The 20,421-nt window shown below is 39.1% G+C and overlaps 1 protein-coding gene across 2 annotated transcripts in view; it reads left to right on the forward strand.

The window, feature by feature from the left end:
• The window catches only part of STAG1 (stromal antigen 1), a 335,329-nt gene that overhangs the window by 156,844 nt on the left and 158,064 nt on the right, over nucleotides 1-20,421 (forward strand). For both annotated transcript variants that reach the window (XM_004602955.2, XM_055127095.1), the window contains one exon: nucleotides 18,975-19,051. In XM_004602955.2, the coding sequence (XP_004603012.1) occupies nucleotides 18,975-19,051 (77 nt within the window). The remainder of the gene's footprint in view (nucleotides 1-18,974; nucleotides 19,052-20,421) is intronic.

Here is a 20,421-nt window from a genome sequence, read left to right on the forward strand (position 1 = left end):
TGTTTTCTTTCAGTTTGCTATTTAATGTCTTTCTCCGCTTACTTAGGTTTTTCTTAACTTAGTTTTTTAGGTTCACACTGGTGCTTAGGGATAACTCCAATTTTGATGCTTGGTAACCAGGTGATGCCAGGGATCAAACATGATGCCTTCTGCATGTATAGTATGCACTCCAGCCCTTTGAGATATTTTCCTGGGCCTGGTGCTTATTACCTTTCAGTCTTATATGAACTACTTTTGTGTATGAGTGAAAAATTGTTTTGGTTTTTTTTTTTTTTTTTTTGCCTTTTCTGTCACATCTGGCGATATACAGGGTTACTCTTGGCTCTGCACTCAGGAATCATCCTGTTGATGCTTGGGAACTATATGGGATGCTGGGGATCAAACCCGGGTCATCTACATGCAAGGCAAACAACCAACCCACTGTACTCTTGTTCTCGTGTCTGTTGTGAAATTTTTATTTGGGACTTTATGTATTTAGTTCATTTTATTCATTTTTTATTGAATCACCTTCAGATACAGTTGCAATGTTGTTCATGTTTGGGCTTCAGTCATACAATGTTTTGTCACCAATCCTTACACCAGTGCACATTTCTATTGTTTCTACTGTCCTTGGGTATTAGTCTCCTACTGTGTTTTTTTATATACCGCAAATGAGTCAAATCATTCTATGTCTGTCTCTCTTCCTCTGGCTCATTTCACTCTGCATGATAATCTTCATGTGCATCCATTTATATGCAGATTTCATGACTTCATTTTTCCTGGTGGCTGCATATTAGTCCATTGTGTAGATATGTCATTATTTCTTTATCCAGGCGTCTGTTCTTAAGTACTTGGCTTGTTTCCAGATTCTGGCAATTGTGAATAGTGCTGCAATAAACATAGAAGTGCAGACTTTTTTCCTACTGTGTGTATTTGAGCCCCTGATGTGTATTTCCAGAAGTGCTATTGCTGGGCCATATGGAAGATCAATTTCTAGTTTTTTGAGGAATGCCCATATTGTTTTCCAAAATGGCTGGACCATTTGTCATTCCCACCAACAACTAATCATCAGGAAATGCAAATCAAAACAGTGAGATACCATCTCACACTGCAGAGATGGCATATATCAAAAAGAATAAGAACAACCAGTGCTGGCGCAGATGTGGGGAGAAAGTAGTTCATTTTAGTAGACTCTTAGAGACTTTTATTCATTTTTTTTTATTGAGGTAACAGTATTTTACAGAAGTGTGCATAGTTACGTTTTAAAGGTACATTGTTTGGGGCCAGAGCAATAGTATAGAACACACTTGCCTTGCATGACCAACCTGGGTTTGATCCCCGGCATTCCATATCGTCCCCAAGCACTCCAGGAATAATTCCTGAGCACAGAGCCAGTTGTAAGCACCTCTGGATATGGCCCCAAAACAAAATAAAAAACTGTTTTAATATCAAACCAAACACTCATAGTACCAGAATTTCCCACCACGATACAGTTGGACCCTCCATTCTTAAAGCTCAGCCCTTCCTCTCTTCTTGGTAATCTCTTCTGTTGTTAAAGCCCAGAGACGTTTGTTTGCATTGAACATTTTCTATTTCCTTCCTTTGATTATGTGCCATCTTTGAGCTTGTGTAGTATATTTGTTTTTCCTTATTTCACTTAATGTGACACTTTCCCATGATGTCCATGGTGTTGCAAGAGCAAAATGTTATCTTTTCTTACAGTTGAGTTATATTTTATTTTGTGTATATACACATCTTTATATATTTACCTGTCACTACATACTTTGGTTGTTTACAGATTTTGGCTATTGCAAGTAGCACTACAATGGAAATGAGTCTATATTTCTTAAAGCATGTGTGTGTGTGTGTGTGGAGAGAGAGAGAGTTATCTAGGAGAGAATTTGCTGAATCACACATATGATCACATAAAAGTTCTACTTTAAATTTTTGAGAAATTTTCCTAATGTTTTCCACTGAGGCTGTTTATTTTCACATCTCAATTATTTTTTAAAATGAGCAGTTCTCAGTGATAAGAGGTATCATCTCTGTCATTTTAATTTGCATTTCCTTAAAATCAGTGATAATTAGCATTTTTTAATGTGTTAACTATCTATACTCTTACTCTACAAGTCTTCTTTGGAGAAGTGTATTGTAACATTCTTCACAGTTTTGTTGGGGTTGGTAGTTGGGTTGTTCTTTGGTTATCCCTGCCAAATACTATTAGAGTAACTGAGGGTATTTTCCATTGATAGTTAGACCATTGGTGCTGGGCAAGGTAGTTAGGTGCTCTGTACTTGGGAATATGTGTCTGGCAAAGAGGGCCACTTGTGCTGGGGTCACCCAACAGGTGCTTGGACACTGTTTGTGGTAGTGCTGGGGGGGCGGGGCATGGTGCCAGGCATTTAACCTGAGGCCCATGTGTTCCAAATATATGTTCCTACTCTTTGAGCTATCTCAGTCCCGTACATTGAGTTTTGTGAGGGCTTTATATATCTTGACAAAGCTCTCCCATTCAGTAAGTTGTCATTTTGTTTTTGTGGTAATATCCATTATAGTGCCAAAGTTTTTTTTTTAGCTTGCTATAATCCTATTTGTTTATTTTTACTTTTATTTTCCTTGCCAATGGAGTAGAATTTCTGAAAACATCACTGAAGCCATTATTGTGGAGTATTTTGCCTGTTTTCTTTCATGTATTTTATAGACTCAAATTTAATAACTAGGTATCTATTTTGAATTAACTTTCTGTCTGACATGTGAGTGGTCCATTTTAATTCTTTAATACATGACATCCAGTTTTCCTTGTGCCATTTATTAAGGAAATTTAACTTCCTCCATTTTGACTCCTTTGTTGTAAATTGTTTCCATATAACATACAAGAGCAGTTTTCTTTCTTTTTTTTTTTATTGAATAACTATGAGAAAAGTTACAAAGCTTTCAGGTTTAAGTCTCAGTCATACAGTGATCAAACCCCCATCCCTTCACCAGTGCACATGTTCCACCACCAAGAACCCCAGTATACCTCCCATCCCCCGCCCCCGCCTGTGTGGCTGATGATTTTCACTTTACTCTCTCTTTACTTTGATTACATTCAGTATTTCTACAGAAAACTCACTATTATTATTTGGAATTTTCCCCCAACAATCTAACCTTCCAAAAAGGCGTCGTTTGATAATTTGTTTTCCATTGCTGAGAATGAAGAGCATATGAGGTCGCGGTTTTGGATTTCTGGTATTTTAGTAATTAAGTCCAGAGAAATGTCTGCCAGAAGTTGAGTCACTACAAGCTCGTTCCTCTGTTTAGTGGTCTCTAAAAGATGGCGGTCACCATGCCGCCGCCACTCCCGCCAAAAGGAAAGGCCGAGAGAGAAAAACCTTTCCCCTCCCGGGGCGGCATGGGGCCATAGCTTAGTTCACAGTCTAGAGACATTTCTAGAAGAAGCTGCTGGGTACCGAAAGTGGTTAGTGGGCCTCTGGGTTTGTGGTTGCTCAGGAACGGAGGAGCCGTTCGCGTGGGGCAAGTGCAGTTATCTCTTGACTCTGCATGCTTTCCTTTGGGTTGCATGAGCTTTTATTCCAGTACCACACTGCTTTAAGTACTGTAGCTTTATAGTCTAATTTTTTTTTAATTTTTTTATTGAATCACCAAGTGGAGGGTTACAAAGTTCTCAGGATTATGTCAGTTATACAATACTCAAACACCCTTCCCTTCACCAGTGCCCATCTTCCATCACCAACCCCCCCAGTATATCTGCCGCCCCCTCCCACCTCCCCAGTCCCCACCCTTGTACGTGTTATGTTTCACTTCATTTACGCTTATCTCGATTACATTCCATGTTTCAACACACAACTCACTACCGTTGCTGGGGTTTCCCCCAAAAAAGAAAAAGACAGTCCTATTGCCAAGGAGGCATTTGATAGTTCTCCATTGCTAAGAATATAGAGATATTAAGTCCCGCTGTTTGTTACATAACTTTTCTTTTTCCCCCTTGCCCCGCGCCACCGAGTTCACGCCTGTTTAGTAATTGCCACGCTGTCTGACAAAGGGGAAAAAAAAAACGAAGAGGATGGTTATTTCCCGTCATCAGCCGGCGTGGGGCTCTGGCTTAGTTGATAGTCTAGTAGAGTGTCTGCAAGCAGTTTCTGGAACCAAAGGTCTTGCGCTGATATCGGCTCCGGCTCGAGATACCACCAGCGTCCCGCTGGTCCATGTACATAATTTTTCCCCTTATATCCCATTCGCACGCCACCAGGTCTGTTTGCTTAATGGACATCACACTATGTTTGACACCACGCCGCGTTTCTTCCCGAGAAAGAAGGATATTTCTTCTCAGCCGGCTTGGGGATATAGCTTAGTTCAGTCTAGAGAGATGGCTACCACTTTGATTGCCTTCAATATTTCAACAAAATACTTACTATTCTTGTTAGGATCTCCCACAAAAGTCCGACCCATTAAGAAGGAACCATTACATATTGCTGATACTAAGATGACATTAGGTTTGGGTTTCTGTCTAAAGTCCAGGGAAAATTCTGTCTGAAATTCTATCACTACAATCTTTTACCCTTTTATGGTGCTCATAAGATGGGAAAACCTAGAGAAATACCGGCCCCCCCCCCCCCCCCCCCCCCCGCACGGGCGGAAGTGGGAAGCTCCCTTGTCCTCCTCCGTCATACTGGGGCTGCGGGCGTGGAGAAGTGGGAAAGCCCACGTGGCTGCACTCTCTTTAAGTGTCCGATGTGGGCGGAGACCGGTACTTCCCCGCCCTCGATCTCCCCCCAGCGGCGCCGCGCATTTGGGTGCGTCTCTCCATTTTGTGCTCAGAGAAGTGGGGTGGAGGCTGTGCTGTGTTCAGGAGAAGTTGAAGGAGAGAGAGAGAGATTAAAAAAAAGAGAAACGCCGGGCCCCGCACAGGGGACCTGGCGGAAACGCTCAAGTCACATACTGCAGGTTGCTGGCGGGCTGCTGGTGTCCAAAGCAGCTCCCTCCTCTTCCTCAGTCATTCTGGGGCTGCGGGCGCGGAGAAGTGGGAAAGCCCACGTGGCTGCACTCTCTTTAAGTGTCCGATGTGGGCGGAGACCGGTACTTCCCCGCCTTCATCTCCCGCCAGCCGCGCTGCGCATTTGGGTGCGTCTCTCCATTTTGTGCTATAGTCTAATTTAAGGACAGTGAATATAATGCTTCCCATCCTTTTCCTCAGGATTTTTTTTTCAGGGTTTTGCGATTCAGTACAGATTTTTGTAGTTCTCTTTCCTGTGTAATGTAAAATACCAGTGGGATTTTAATAGGAATTATAGTAATGCTTTATAATGGATTTAGAGATGACCATTTTAATAATTTGGATTCTTTCACACTATGAACATGTATTTTCTATTTTTCTCTTAATAGTGGCATGTAGGTTTTGATACATATGTTTTACACCTTGATGAGCTTTGGATACTTGATTTTATATATATATATATATATACATATAAATATACACTAGTTCATTGAATATTCATTGAATATAGAAATGCAACTGATTTTCTGTCTTGATTATTTAGTTTGACAATTGGTGTAATTTTTATTTATTTATCACTGTCACTGTCATCCCGTTGCTTATTGATTTGCTCAAGCAAGCACCAGTAATGTCTCCATTGTGAGACTTGCTGTTACTGTTTTTGGCATATCGAATACGCCACGGGGCACTTGCCAGGCTCTGTTGTGTGGGCGGGATACTCTTGGTAGCTTGCTGGGCTCTCCAAGAGGGATTCCTCTGGTATTTGTCAAAATACCTTTTATTTATTCTTTAAAACTATTAGTTTTCTTTTTTTCTTTGAATCTAGCTATATAGGTTTATTAATTTTGTTCTTTTCAAAAAAATTTTTTGCGGGGTCCCCCCACTAAACTCCACACTTTTTCATTTTTTCAAAAATCAAGCTCTTCGGTGCTGGAGCGATAGCACAGCAGGTAGGGCATTTGCCTTGCACTCGGCTGACCTAGGTTTGATTCCCAACATTACATATGGTCCCATGAGCACCCCCGGGAGTAATTCCTGAGTGCAGAGCCAGGAGTAACCCCTGTGCATTGCTGGGTGTGACCTAAGAGCAAAAAAAAAAAAAAAATCAAGCTCTAGCTCTTAATTTCATTGGTCTTGTGTATTTTTTTAGCTTTAATTTATTTTTGCTAGTTTTCGTTCTACTAATTATTTGTATTATAAGGAATTTAATTTATATACGTATATATGTAGCCTATAAAATATATTCTTTCCTAGTTCTTTAAGATATGAAATTAATTTATTTTAGCCTTTTCTTATTTTTGACTTGAGACTTTATTTCCTTATACCCCCCACTAAGCATGGTTTGTTCTAGTTTTTTTTGGAGGCCACACCCAGTGGTGCTCTAGGATTACTCCTGGAGGCTCGAGGACTATATGGGATGCTAGGGGGCTGCTGCATGCAAGGCAAGCACCTTACCTGCTGTACTGTCACTCTGGCCCCACCACTGTTTTAATTGTGTCTCTTTTCATAGACTTTCGTGTTTGTTTGTTTGTTTGTTTCCAGGAATGTCTCATGACAAAGAACAAAATAATAGTTTTTCAGAGCATGTTGTTTAATCTCTATATGTATGAGTTTTTCTAGCTTCCGTTCTTTTTTTTGGGGGGGGGGTCATACCTGGCAATGCTCAGGGGTTAGGTATATGTAAGGAACATGTAAGAAAGAGTATTTTGATCATACTGATGATTACCATTGAGAAGAAAGAGTGACAGTGCTTTTTTTTTTTTTTTCCTTTTTGGGTCACACCCGGCAATGCTCAGGGGTTACTCCTGGCTTTGCACTCAGGAATCACTCCTGGCGGTGCTCAGGGGACCATATGGGATGCTGGAAATCGAACCCTGGTCGGCCTCGTGCAAGGCAAACACCCTGCCCTCTGTGCTATCCCTCCAGCCCCCATTAAATTAATTAAATTTATGGTTAATTTTTTTCTCCATAACATTGTGATCTAAAAAGATACTCTGATTTTTTTTTTAATGCATTCATTGACACTTGTGACCCAACATGTGGTTTGCTATTGAGTTTTCCATGTATGCTGGAGAATGTGTATTCAACTCTTTCTGGATGTGGAGGGCCCTGTAAATGAGTGTTACCAGCCGCTCTTCCATAGCTTCTTATTCAAGACTATTGTTTCCATTGTTTCCTTATTGATTTTCTGTCTGGTTGATCTATATAGTAGGGAGAGTGTGGTATTAAAGCTCCTAATATTATGTTGCCATCTATATCTCTGTTCATGCCTGCTTATGGTTGCGTTATATATTTTGCCTTCTTTGATGCATATATATTATGAGTGTTGTCATTTTGATGTATGTATCCTTAATCATCATATAACTCCCTGCCTCAGTAACTTTTTTCAGTTTGACTTCAGTTTTATAGATAGATGTGTGGTTGTCCTTGCCTTTTTGGCCTACCATTTGCCTGTGTAATTGTTTTCAAGTGTACTACTTGGAACCACTTTTTATCATTAAATATCAAATGGGTCTCTAGATAAAAATGAAGTTTGGGTTTGTTTCTTAATTACTGACTTTTTTCTTTTTGAGATTGTGTTCTTGCTGTTGACATTTTGTGAAATTATTGATTATAAGTGAACTTTCAGTTTTCTATATGGATTTTTTTTTGCCAAGTTTGTCTTTGTTTTTTTGGCCTTCTTTTATTTTTCCCCGGGTATTTTGATGCTTGCTTGTTGAATATTAATCAGGTTCTATTTGTCCCCCTTGTCCTAAACCTCTCAGTGTTTTTAGGTGAAAATTTTTTATTTCTAAGACATTTGATATTGTATTTGGGGTGGAAATTATTCCCTTTTCTTTCTAAGTTCTTGGTCTTGCCAAATTAAATGTACAATAGAGAAAATTAAATGTTAATTTCATTCTTAATGTGTTTGGGGTGAGACATTCTTCCAGACATCAAAGAAGTAACCAAAGCTTACATGTTTTCTTAGGTACTTAGATAAAAAAGAATATACAATAATGTTGTGAATTTGGGTTTAAAAAAGAAATAAATTTTGACCTTAAGAAGTAACAAAGATTGGGACACTGCAGCTGGTAGGGTGTGTTTGTCTCGAACACAGCAGATCTGGGTTCAATCCCCGAATCCCGTATGGTCCCCCAAGCACCTCCAGGAGTAATTTCTGAGTGTAGCCCCTGAGTGGGACTCCCGCCAAAGAGAAAAAAAAGTAGTAACAAAGATTCAGTTAGGTAGGAGAAAGGAGAGGAATAAGCGCAGCATCATCTCTCTAATATTTGGGGTACAAAGAAACATAGTTGGGAAATATGAAAAGGTTCCTAAGGTATCATAAATTGAGAACTGGTCTTCAGTAGAAAACTTAGCATAGGTGGACGATAAAGTTAGACTGTGGTGGAGGGACGTGGACAGTAGTGGAGGGCCTGGTGCTGGAATGGGTTATATACGAAACTTTCATTAACAGTTTTATAAACCACTGTGCCTCAAATAAATTAAAATTCTTATAAAATGTGTAACACAATTTTTTGTTTTGTTTTTGGGCCACACCCAGTCATGCTTACTCTGGAACCACATGCAATGTTGGGGATCTAACCTAGGTCACTCATGTGCAAGCCTTAGCCACTGTGCTTTAGTTCTGGCCACAAGAGTAACAAACTTTGTTTACAGCCTTCTTGGTCCTTCCTAACTAACTTACTCTCTCTTTTGGTAAGGATGCCTCCTATCCTTATGTTTCAAGGAAGTTACTTTTTTAGGTAGAGAATTTATTTCATGCTTTGAAGGACACTTATTAGAGTCACTGTGTAATTTTGTACAGACCATTTCTTGAGTAAATTTAATTGAAAATAGTGTTAAAATTGCATGTGTTGAAGTGGATGTTTTGGCGTATCTATTTGGAACCTCAGGACTTTGGTCTTCTCAAAAACTGATGTTTATGTAACAAAATGAAAATACATTTAAAATTTTACATTTAAATGTATGACCATCTAATCTTTGATAAGGGAGCAAGAGATGTGAAGTGGAGCAAGGAAAGCCTCTTTAACAAATGGTGCTGGCACAACTGGACAACCACATGCAAAAAAATGGGTTTAGACCTTGACCTGACACCATGCACAAAAGTCAGATCAAAATGGATTAAAGACCTCAACATTAGACCACAAACCATAAGGTACATTGAAGACAATGTCGGCGAAACCCTCCACGATATTGAAGATAAAGGTATCTTCAAAGGTGGCACGGAACTAAGCAATCTAGTAAAAACAGAGATCAACAAATGGGACTACATTAAACTAAAAAGCTTCTGCACCGCAAGAAATACATTGACCAGAATCCAAAGACTATCCACAGAATGGGAAAGGATATTTACACAATACCCATCAGATAAGGGGTTGATATCAATGGTATATAAAGCACTGGTTGAACTCTACAAGAAGAAAACATCCAACCCCATCAAAAAATGGGGCGAAGAAATGAACAGAAACTTTACCAAGGAAGAAATACGAATGGCCAAAAGGCACATGAAAAAGTGCTCTGCATCACTAATCATCAGAGAGATGCAGATCAAAACAACCATGAGATACCACCTCACACCACAGAGACTAGCACACATCCAAAAGAACAAAAGCAACCGCTGTTGGAGAGGATGTGGGGAGAAAGGGACCCTTCTTCACTGCTGGTGGGAATGCCGACTGGTTCAGCCCTTCTGGAAAACAATTTGGACGATTCTCAAAAAATTAGATATTGAATTCCCATTTGACCCAGCAATACCACTGCTGGGAATATATCCCAGAGAGGCAAAAAAGTACAATCGAAACAACATCTGCACATGTATGTTCATCGCAGCACTGTTTACAATAGCCAGAATCTGGAAAAAACCCGAATGCCCCAGAACGGATGACTGGTTGAGGAAACTTTGGTACATCTATACAATGGAATACTATGCAGCTGTTAGAAAAAAGGAGGTCAAGAATTTTGTAGTTAAGTGGATGGGCATGAAAAGTTTCATGCTGAGTGAAATGAATCAGAAAGAGAGAGACAGACATAGAAAGATTGCACTCATCTATGGTATATAGAATAACAGAGTGGGAGACTATCACCCAAGAACTGTAGAAATAAGTACCAGGAGGTTGACTCCATGGCTTCGAGGCTGGCCTCACGTTCCGGGGAAAGGTCAACTCAGAGAAGCGATCACCAACTACATTGTAGTCGAAGGCCATGTGGGGGAAGGGAGTTGCGGGCTGAATGAGGGCTAGAGACTGAGCACAGCGGCCACTCAACACCTTTATTGCAAACCACAACAGCTAATTAGAGAGAGAGAACAGAAGGGAATGCCTTGCCACAGTGGCAGGGTGGGGTGGGGGGGAGATGGGATTGGGGAGGGTGGGAGGGACGCTGGGTTTACGGGTGGTGGAGAATGGGCACTGGTGAAGGGATGGGTTCCCGAACTTTGTATGAGGGAAGTATAAGCACAAAAGTGTATAAATCTGTAACTGTACCCTCACGGTGATTCTCTAATTAAAAATAAATAAAATTTAAAAAAAAATTTTACATTTAAAGGCATTCGGGGTGGGGGATGTGACTCAAGTAGAATATATGTATGTCTTGGACATTTGAGGTTATGGATTTGATCCCTGGTACCTTCTGGTCTTCTCATACCATCTGGTATATAGTAACAGAAGAGATTATATAAACTACCTGACATTTGTTCTGAAACCTGTCATGGTAATCAAAAGGAGTGTGAAAACGTGTCAAAGTTTGGAGAAACTTAAGGAAGCATGACGTAGTCATCTTTAATAGTGCACTAGATAAGGCAAAGGATGTTAGGTAAAAGCTAAAAGCGTTAGACCAGAGAGAAAGTATAGGGGATAAGGCACTCACCTTGCAAGTATCCAACCCTCATTCCCAAGCATGCAGCAAGAATGGCCCCATTTTTGGGTGTAGGGCAGGCCTCCAAAATATTTAAAATATTGACTGCATTATCGGTAATATTGAGATTATTGGCTCTTCACCTGACTAACGTCAGATATTAATAACAAGACAAATAGTGTGGTATACATATAGGAACCATTTTACTATATTTTTAACATTCTTGGCAGTATAAAATAATTTCAGATTGAAATGTATATATTTTTTAAATTGCTGTGGGGGGCTGGAGCAATAGTACAGAAGGCTGGCACTCAGTCAACCTGAGTTTGATTTCAGCAGCCCAGATGGTCTCTCAGCCCTATCAGAGTGATCCCTGAGCTCAGAGCCAGGAAGAACTCCTGAGCACTGCTGGTATGGCCCATAAGCAAAACAAACCAAAAAGCTTCTGTGGATATTTAGTTTTAAGAAAAATTCTTTGGATCTCAACTATATAAATGAGTAATAACATTTTAATAAAAATATCCAACCTTGGGGAGCTGGAGCACAGCGGGTAATGCATTTGCCTTGCACACAGCCGACCTGGATTCGATTCCCAGCATCCCATATGGTCCCCTGAGCATTGCCGGGTGTGACCCAAAAAGAAAAAAAAAATCCTAGTTACTGTTTTGGAATTATGTAATAAGCACTTGATAAAGTGAAAAATGATAAAGGGTAGGTTGATAAATCTTAGTGGAACATAAATCGTATTTAAAATATCTTGAAATTATTTGGGACTTTCAGTGATATATCTGATTTACAAGTTAAAGAAGTGGAACGTGGTTTCATGTATTTGATGAGTAACTATTCCAAATGATCTAAAATATTTCAATTATAAATTATCTTATATATGTAATGTAACCATTCAAATATATAGTGTTGACTATCAACAAGAACATGGGTTCTCAGATTCCTTTAGTAAATACCTTGAAAATTTGTGACCCTTTTCCAAAACAATATACAGTTCAATTTTCAGACATTTTAGAAAGCTTATTGGATACATAAGAAGAATTTATGCCCTACTGAGAAGCCCTGTCTGAGGTAGCAGATAAACACTAAGGAAAATTAGATCTTTTTCTTTGATTCTTTATTATTTAAACTTAATATTCTTTCAATCATTGTGTCTTATAAATTGTTATTGGTAGGGTTTCATACGTGCAATACTCTATCACCCAAGCATCCATCTCCCTCCACCGTTGTTCTAATATAACTCCCCTACACCATCATCCTATGGTAAGCTTTCTACCAAAGACATCCTTCTTTTTATTGTCTTGTAATACAGTAAGTAAGCATAAGCACTAACGCTGAGTTTTCTTATTTTAAACCATTTCTTTTGAAATTCTGGGATTTACTAGACTGTTAACCACACTTCATGTATACATCATTCCATGCAGATGTACCAGCAGAGAGCCTGCTTTCCTCTGAGTATGTCCCCAGGACCCCTCCCGGTATTACCTCCCCGACATTTAAACTCAGTTTGATTGACAGAATTTCATAAAACTGAATTTCTTTCATTAGTTGTTGAGCTTTTATTAAAATAGTTGAAAAGTTATATAGTTTTAGTACAGTACTTGCTATTGTAATATGGCTCAGATCAGCTTTAACTCAGAATTCCAATATTTAACAAAATGATGTGTTCCTGATATAAGTTAATTCTCCTATATGTAGTCTTCCGAGATTACTTAATTGGGATTCACATACAATGTCCCCTGATTTGATTTTTTTTTAATGTTTAGTTTGATTTTTCATTTTTGTATTATGAGATTGAAGTATGTAAGCTTTTTATAAGAAATGTTAACAGTGTGCAGACTGCCATCTAGAGACACTAGAGAAATAACCACAATTACTACTTTTCATATTCTAAAAGATTCTAAAGTTTCTAAAAGTGAAAACAGTAATCTATTTACATATCATTTTGCATACATTTTCTAGGCAGGTTTATACACTTTAAGATAATTACAATAAATCTTGAAATGTGCATAAAGATATCTGAATCACCATTCTGTATAACTTCCCTCCGCTATATTCTCAAATTTCAAGAACTTCTTAAATATAATTTCTGCATTCTTCGCTCTACACTTGAGAACATATTAGCTTAAGTGCCTGAACATTTCTTTTTACTAATTCTGGTTTTCTATGTTAATTTGTACATATTCTTTTTGTTTGTTTGTTTTATTTTTATTTACAAGTGATGCCTATCAGTTTTGGTAAAGTAAAAGTGTAACAACAAAATATTTTGCAAGTATCTACCGAAATATTTGTATTTGTCATAATGTATTTATTGCTGGCCCATCACAAAATTAGATTTTACTTATAAAGATTTTATAATTAATTATTTTTGCTAAAGCAATACTACAGTGGGTAAGGCACTTGCCTTACAGGCAGCTGACCCAGGTTGAACTCCAACACCCCATATCGTCCTGAGCACAGCCAGGAGTGATTTCTGAGTGTGAGCCAGGAGTAATCCCTGGACATAATCCGTGTAGGCTCCCCCGCCTCACCCCCTCAAGAAAGATTTGTGATTCACCCTTGAAAGAGAAACTTTGAAATAAGGAGCTTATTGACTCATGAAACAGTTATTTAGAAAGCATTACTATTTGTAAGGCTTGGTGTTCTTAGTCATACCCCGGTCCAGGGTGTTTTGTTGTTGTTGTTCTCCCCCCCTCCAACTTTTGGGCCACAATTTTCTGTGTTCTTGGCTTACTCCTGGCTCTGTGATCAGGGAAGGTTCCTGGTGTTCTGGGGATCAGCATGTGATTGGCTTACATGCAGTGCCTTAACCCCTTGTGCAATCTCTCTGACCTCTAATATCCATACCTGTTTGTTGTTTTGTTTTTGAGCCACACTTGATGGCGTTTAGGGATTACTCCTTGCTCTGCTCAGGCTCTCTTACTCTCGGTTCTCTGGGGACTGTTTGTCATACAAGAGATTGAACTGAACAACTACAAAGCTCTGTATGATCTCTGTAGCTGAACTTCAGTAATTTTGGCGTGGGGATGGGTACCTTCTAGGCAGTGCTCAGGGATTCTGGGAGCTATTACTAGCAGTATTCAGATTTGTGTGGTTCAGTGCTATGACCTGAAAATGTGGTACTGCTTAGGCTTTGTGGTGCCCAGCACCTCCAGGGCCATGCCCAGAAATGTTTGGAAAGCCATTTGATGCCAGGGCCATGCTTGTCATTCTTTTTCTTTTTTTTGCTTTTTGGGTCACACCCAGCAATGCTCAGGGGTCACTCCTGGCTCTGCACTCAGGAATTACCCCTGGCCATGCTCAGGGGACCATATGGGATGCTGGGAATCGAACCGGTTTGGCCGAGTGCAAGGCAAACGCCCTCCCCGCTGTGCTGTCACTCCAGCCCCTATGCTTGCCATTCTTAACTGTTGTGTGGTCTTCCATTCTGGATTGAGATTGTGGTTGGTTGGTTGGTTGGTTGGTTGGTTGGTTGGTTGGTTGGTTGGTTGGTTGGTTTTTAACACTTATTTATAAACACCATGGTTCACAAAAACTGTTCATAACACAGTTACTTCAGGCACTCAACTGTTCAAACACCAGCCCCACCAGCAGTGTGACCTTCTTACTGTTGTCCCCAGTCTGCCCTTCCCTCCTTTAGCTAGCAGGCACAAAATAATTTATTTTGATTGTTAAAACTAAATAGCTAATGGAATTATCCAAAAACAGTTCAGTAAATAAAATTTGTGAAAATTGTTGTCTCACCACGGGGTCTTTAAAGTCATTGCCTGAGGGTTTATTAAGGAGCCTTCTGTGTACTGTTTTTGTTTCTTGAGTTTAGCTGGCTTCTGTGCTACTTTCCCATCTAATTTGGTGTGATCCTACTAGTCTGTCAATATTTTGGAATTTGGAGATGTCCAGGAGCTGTAGAACTGGACCAATGATTTCAGTTGCATGGCTTGGCTTGCTGTCCTATTTCTTACATGGTAGTGGCTCTTGGATGTGCATGTGACTGTTAGGACTTTGCTACACAGTGGGAGAGTGGGAGCAGGGAGGAGGCTGTCCACTCCTGCTCCGAGAAAAATCCTAGCGTTCTCAGCTCAAAACCAATGTACCTGGAACTTTTCATAGGATTGGCCGTTTGCTTGGTTTGCATGGTGGATGTGGGGTGTGGGTGTGACTGCCAAGGTTTTGGTAGGGCTAGGATTCAGCTCGATCCCCTCCTGAGGGTGCCCCAGAGTTTTCAGCCCAAAGGTCTTTGTGCTGATGAGTTTCAGTGGTTTGGCTTGTATTTCTTTCAAGATCAGTTGTGGAGCTGGGCAATTGCTTACATGCCATGACATAGGTTTGCAACTGCCATTACTGGTCCTCAAGTATGAAAAAGATGGAAAACCACCTGTCTACTTCATTCCGTTTAACACAGCAGTTTTCAGCTATTGGTCTGTGTGCACTGGAGGACTGCATATTTTAAAATGTTGAAAGTTAACTTCTCTAAAATATGATTGATAGGAAAATTTCTGGAGTAGTGACTTTCATCCCTGTTCTTTGATAAAAGGTGACTTGGAGTTATTCATCAATCATTATTAATTTGTTAACATGCATAAATAACATTTTGACTTCCAGTACTGTTCACTGAGGGACTAGAGTTTTTATATTATCTCTCCTCAAATGATAAGGATAATAATCTGAAATTGAATGCCCAAAATAGAGTCAATACAGGGCTGGAGCGATAGTAAAGCGGGTAGGGTGTCTGCCTTGCATGTGGCCAACCTGAGTTCGATTCTCAGCATCCCATATGGTCCCCTAGCACCACCAGGAGTCAATTCCTGAGTGCATGAGCCAGAAGTAACCCCTGTGCATTGCCAGCTGTGACCCACAAAGCAAAAAAAATAAGAAGAAGAATCAATAGTCTTTTTTTCTTGCCACACCCCATGGTTCTCAGGTTATCTACTGGCTCTGCATGAGCTAAAACATCTTTCTAGCAGTGCCTGGAGGACCATATGGGTGTTGGAGTCAAATCCAGCTGGCCATATGCCAGGCAAGCACCTCAACCCTGTATTATATCTCTAGCCCCCCAAGTCTCAAATTTTATGATCTTAACTACTTTATTCTTATATACCTAGTTGTTTGCTTAACAGACTATTTTTTCTTAATTACTGCTTTCTTTAAGGTACAGTTACAGAAGAAATGACAGCATTTAGCAATGGGAACATTCCTTCTTTGAGGTGGTAATTCAGCTTCTTCACCTGGCATATAATACTGTCCAGAAAGGGAGGAGGGTGGGGAGGGGCTGGTAATGATACCTTAGACTGAAGGTAACATAATGGCATTGGTCAAGGATCTTGAACACTAATAGTTAAATTTTTAAAAATGGTTAAGGATGCAGAGTCAGAAATGGGAGAGTACTATGGGATATTGGTAGAGAGATGCTGACACTAGTAGTAGCTTTAGATTTGGAACATTATAGGCCTGAAGCTATTATTCATAGGATTTTAAATCATGGTTCCTAACTATAAAAAAGAAAGTAGTCAGCTTTATAAAGTACAATGAGTTTTTCCAGCATTTGATTGAAAAGACTTTAAATCACTCCAACTTCTTAAAGACTTGCTGTTGATTGTAGTTGCTATAAGCATAGTAAGTTTCTTTTTATTATTCTTATTAATGATTATGTGAAGACTTGTTCATATGTCATCTTCATGGAAGTATCTTTAAATCTCCTTGTGGCATTTCTTTTCTCCCCTTGGGCCTCCCATGTGGTACACAGGAGGACCTGGGACCCACCAATGATTCTCAACCACCCAGTCTTGCTCATTACTTCGATGCAAGGTCCACAGGATGCCATACTGCTCAGGCCTGTCAGTATCAGTGTTACAGGGGCTTTGAGGGCCTCAGCCAGAATGCTTGTTCCCTAGTTGCTATACTATCTCCTGACCCCTCCTCTCAGTGTTCATATGAGTTTTTATATTGTTGAGCTTTATGAGTGCTTTGTGTATCTTGGATATTAGCCCTTTTTCTTTTCTTCTTTTTTTTTTTTTTCATTTTATTGAATCACCATGAGATAGTTACAAGCTTTCATGTTTGGGTTACAATCTCACAGTGATCAAACACCTATCCCTCCACCAGTGCACATTCCCCACTACCAATATCCCGGGTATACCCCCCCTTTCGCATCCTCCCACTGCCTCTAAGGCAGACAATATCCCCCATACTCTCTCTCTACTTTTGGGCATTATGCAACACAGACACTGAGAGGTCATCATGTTTGGTCCATTATCTACTTTCGGCATGCATCTCCCATCCCAGCTGGTTCCTCCAGCTATCATTTTCTTAGTGATCCTTCTCTATTCCATCTGCCTTCTCCCCTCCGCTCATGAAGCAGTCTTCCAACTAGGGGGCAATCCCCCTGGCCCTTGTATCTACCATCCTTGGGTGTCAACCTCATGTGATACTACCCTACACTCCACAAATGAGTGCAGTTCCTCTATGTCTGTCCCTCTCTTTCTGACTCATTTTACTTAGCATGATACTCTCCATGTTTGTCCATTTATAAGCAAATTTCATGACTTCATCTCTCCTAACAGCTGCATAGTATTCCATTGTGTAGATGTACCAAAGTTTCTTTAACCAGTTATCTGTTTTAAGGCACTCAGGTTTTTTCCATATTTTGGCTGTTGTGAACAGTGCTGCAATGAATATATAGGTACATATGTCATTTCTACTGTGCTCTTTTGCATCCTCGGGATATATTCCCAGAAGTGGTATTGTGGTGTCATATGGAAGCTCAATTTCTAGTTTTTGAAGGACTGTCCATATTGTTTTCTAGAAAGGTTGGACCAGTCAGCATTCCCACCAACAATGAAAGAGCGTCCCTTTTCTCCCACATCCATGCCAGCACTGGTTGCTTTTGTTTTTTTGGAATGTGTGCCAGTCTCTGTGGTGTGAGATGATATCTCATTGTTGTTTTGATTTGCATCTCCCTGATGACTAGTGATGTGGAGCATTTTTTCATGTGCCATTGGGCCACTTGTATTTCTCTTTTGAGAAAACTTCTGTTCATTTCTTCTCCCCATTTTTTGATGGGATTGGAGGGTTTTTTTCTTACACAATTCTACAAGTATCTTGTATATCCTGGATATTAATCCCTTATCAGATGGGTATTAGGTAAATATTCTTTCCCATTCTGTGATTAGCCCTTTTTCTAATGTATATTGTGTGCAGGTACTTCTCCAGTTCACTAAGATAGCTTTTAAGTTTAGTAAATGCCATTTATAGCCAATGCATAGCTTATAGTGGTGAAAAACTGAAGTCTTCTTGTGAAATTAAGTATTAGGTGAGGATGTTGACTTTCTCTACTATTAGTATTGTTTTGGAAGTCCTTGCCATAGCAATTAGGTAAACAAGTCAGAGAAATCAAATTGGAAAAGAAGTTAACTATCACTATTTGCATGTGATGTGATAATACCCATAGAAGATCATAAAGTCTCCACTTAAAAACTTATGGAAATCATAACCCAATACAAATACGCTATAATCTATCAAAATTCCATATGTAAATAATGAGCTGGAAGGGAAAAAAGACAACCATTTAAAATAACGTTCAGAAACTTCAGATATCTAGGAATCAGCTTAACATGATATATTGACAACTTTAAGACCTGTGATATATTGAAAGTATAAGACACTACTGGAAGAAATACAACATCAGAAAATAAGAAAACACTCCACCTTTATGAATTTGAAAAATTAGCATTGTCAAAATGACTGTTATATCCCAAATGTTCTAGAGATTTAGTGCAGTTACCATCAAAATTCCAGTGCTACTCTCCAAGGACTTAGAACTCGAAGTGCATATATAATCATAAGACTGCCCTAATAGGCAGAAACATTTGGAGAAAAAGGAAAGATGGAAGGGAGATACTGTATTTCCTGACTTTGGAGTTGTTTTTTCCCACTTATTTTGGTTTTTGAACCATATCTTGTGGTGCTGATGGGACCTACTTCTGGATCTGTGCTCAGAATAGATGAGAATTTGAGCAAGTAAATAAAAGTATAAATGCTTTTTCATTCATAAAATTAATAAAAGACTCTTGAAATAATTGTAAGTAAATTTAATGACTAGTGTGGGATAGAAAAGATTAACTTTAAATCTGTTATTTCACAGGTACTGTGAGAATAGAGATGTTTCGAAATATGCAGAATGCAGAAATCATCAGAAAAATGACAGAAGAATTTGATGAGGTATAGCATTTTAATATTTATAGATTGCCTACTTGTTCTCTTAAATGTTAATTTGTTGACTACCTTTTACTTTTGACTTAGTGTTTACAAGGGAAAACAGCATTATTTCATTTGCATGATAATTTAAAATTAGTGATCTTTTGGTGGATTACATGCATGGAGATGACAAATACCTCCACAGCTTGAGATCTCAGTTTATAAATGTATCTTCAACTATTCTACCTTCCACAAAACATTAGTCTTATAAATGCTTAAAGAAAAAGGCATTAGATATTCAAAATAGTATGAACAATTTGTAGCATTGTCCTAGAGGTGGATCTGTGTTCCTCTACCCCCCACCTCTCTCTGTCTGTGTAGAGGTGTTTTTTTTAAATTATTTGTAACACTCATGTCTTCTGATTTGTATTTTTAAAAATTTTTGTTCAAGCCAGAGACATTGGTGCAGAGGTAAAGAGGCTTGTCTTGCCTGCAGCCAATCCTAGCTCATAAAACTCCCCAGCAGTGCATATGAGGTAACAAGCACTGCCACTTGTCCCTTCTGAGCGGAGAGACAGGAATAGCTCTTGAGCACTATCAGGTGTGGCTCAAAAACCCAAAATAATCTTTGCTAGTTTTAACAATTAATCATATAGAAATCATTTTCATTGATTCTGTTTTTACCAACATATCAGCTTCAGACTACTTGAAAATGTTAAAACGTAACATTTTAATTTCTATTTTGTTTTTAATGGTATAGTTAATTCATGTACTGCTTTAGACCACCGATGAATTTAAATGTTAACATTTTGTTTGAAATGTTAAATCTTTCATTTAAATATGGTTTTTATTCTCTGATATGCATCCCGATTAGATCCTTTCGGTTTTTTTGATACTTATTTTTTAATTGAAAAGTATTACAGAGACACTTGAACACAGAAACACATATATCTTTTTCATCCGCTGTTCATCTTTTAGCAGTGTGTGCCAAAACAGTCTTCTGTGTTTCTTTATCAAATAAAGTCTTGTCAGTGTCTTTCACCCTGTTCGGTCACACTCCAGAGAAGGTAGAGGAGACTCTAGCAGGGAGACCTTTTCTCATGTATGTCCATATCTGTTTCTCTACATTCTGTAATCCAAATAAACTTTGAAATACTAAAGAACTCTATGTTCTCCACCACCCCTGCTATGCCCCTCCCCCACTCGCATCCTTTCAGTGTAGTTGGTAGCAAGGCTTGTCTACATAAGTATTTTTACAGTTTAATTTTTCCTGATTGATTGTGACTATCTGATGATGCTGAATTGCTGAAGCAGTCTGAGAAAAATTGGCAGTATCATGTTCCTTTGGAGATATGACACTGGCCCTCTATCTCATTTTCTTATGTCCCTGCTTA

The sequence above is a fragment of the Sorex araneus genome, chromosome 2 (assembly GCF_027595985.1).
Source record: "Sorex araneus isolate mSorAra2 chromosome 2, mSorAra2.pri, whole genome shotgun sequence".
Taxonomy (NCBI): Eukaryota; Metazoa; Chordata; class Mammalia; order Eulipotyphla; family Soricidae; genus Sorex; species Sorex araneus.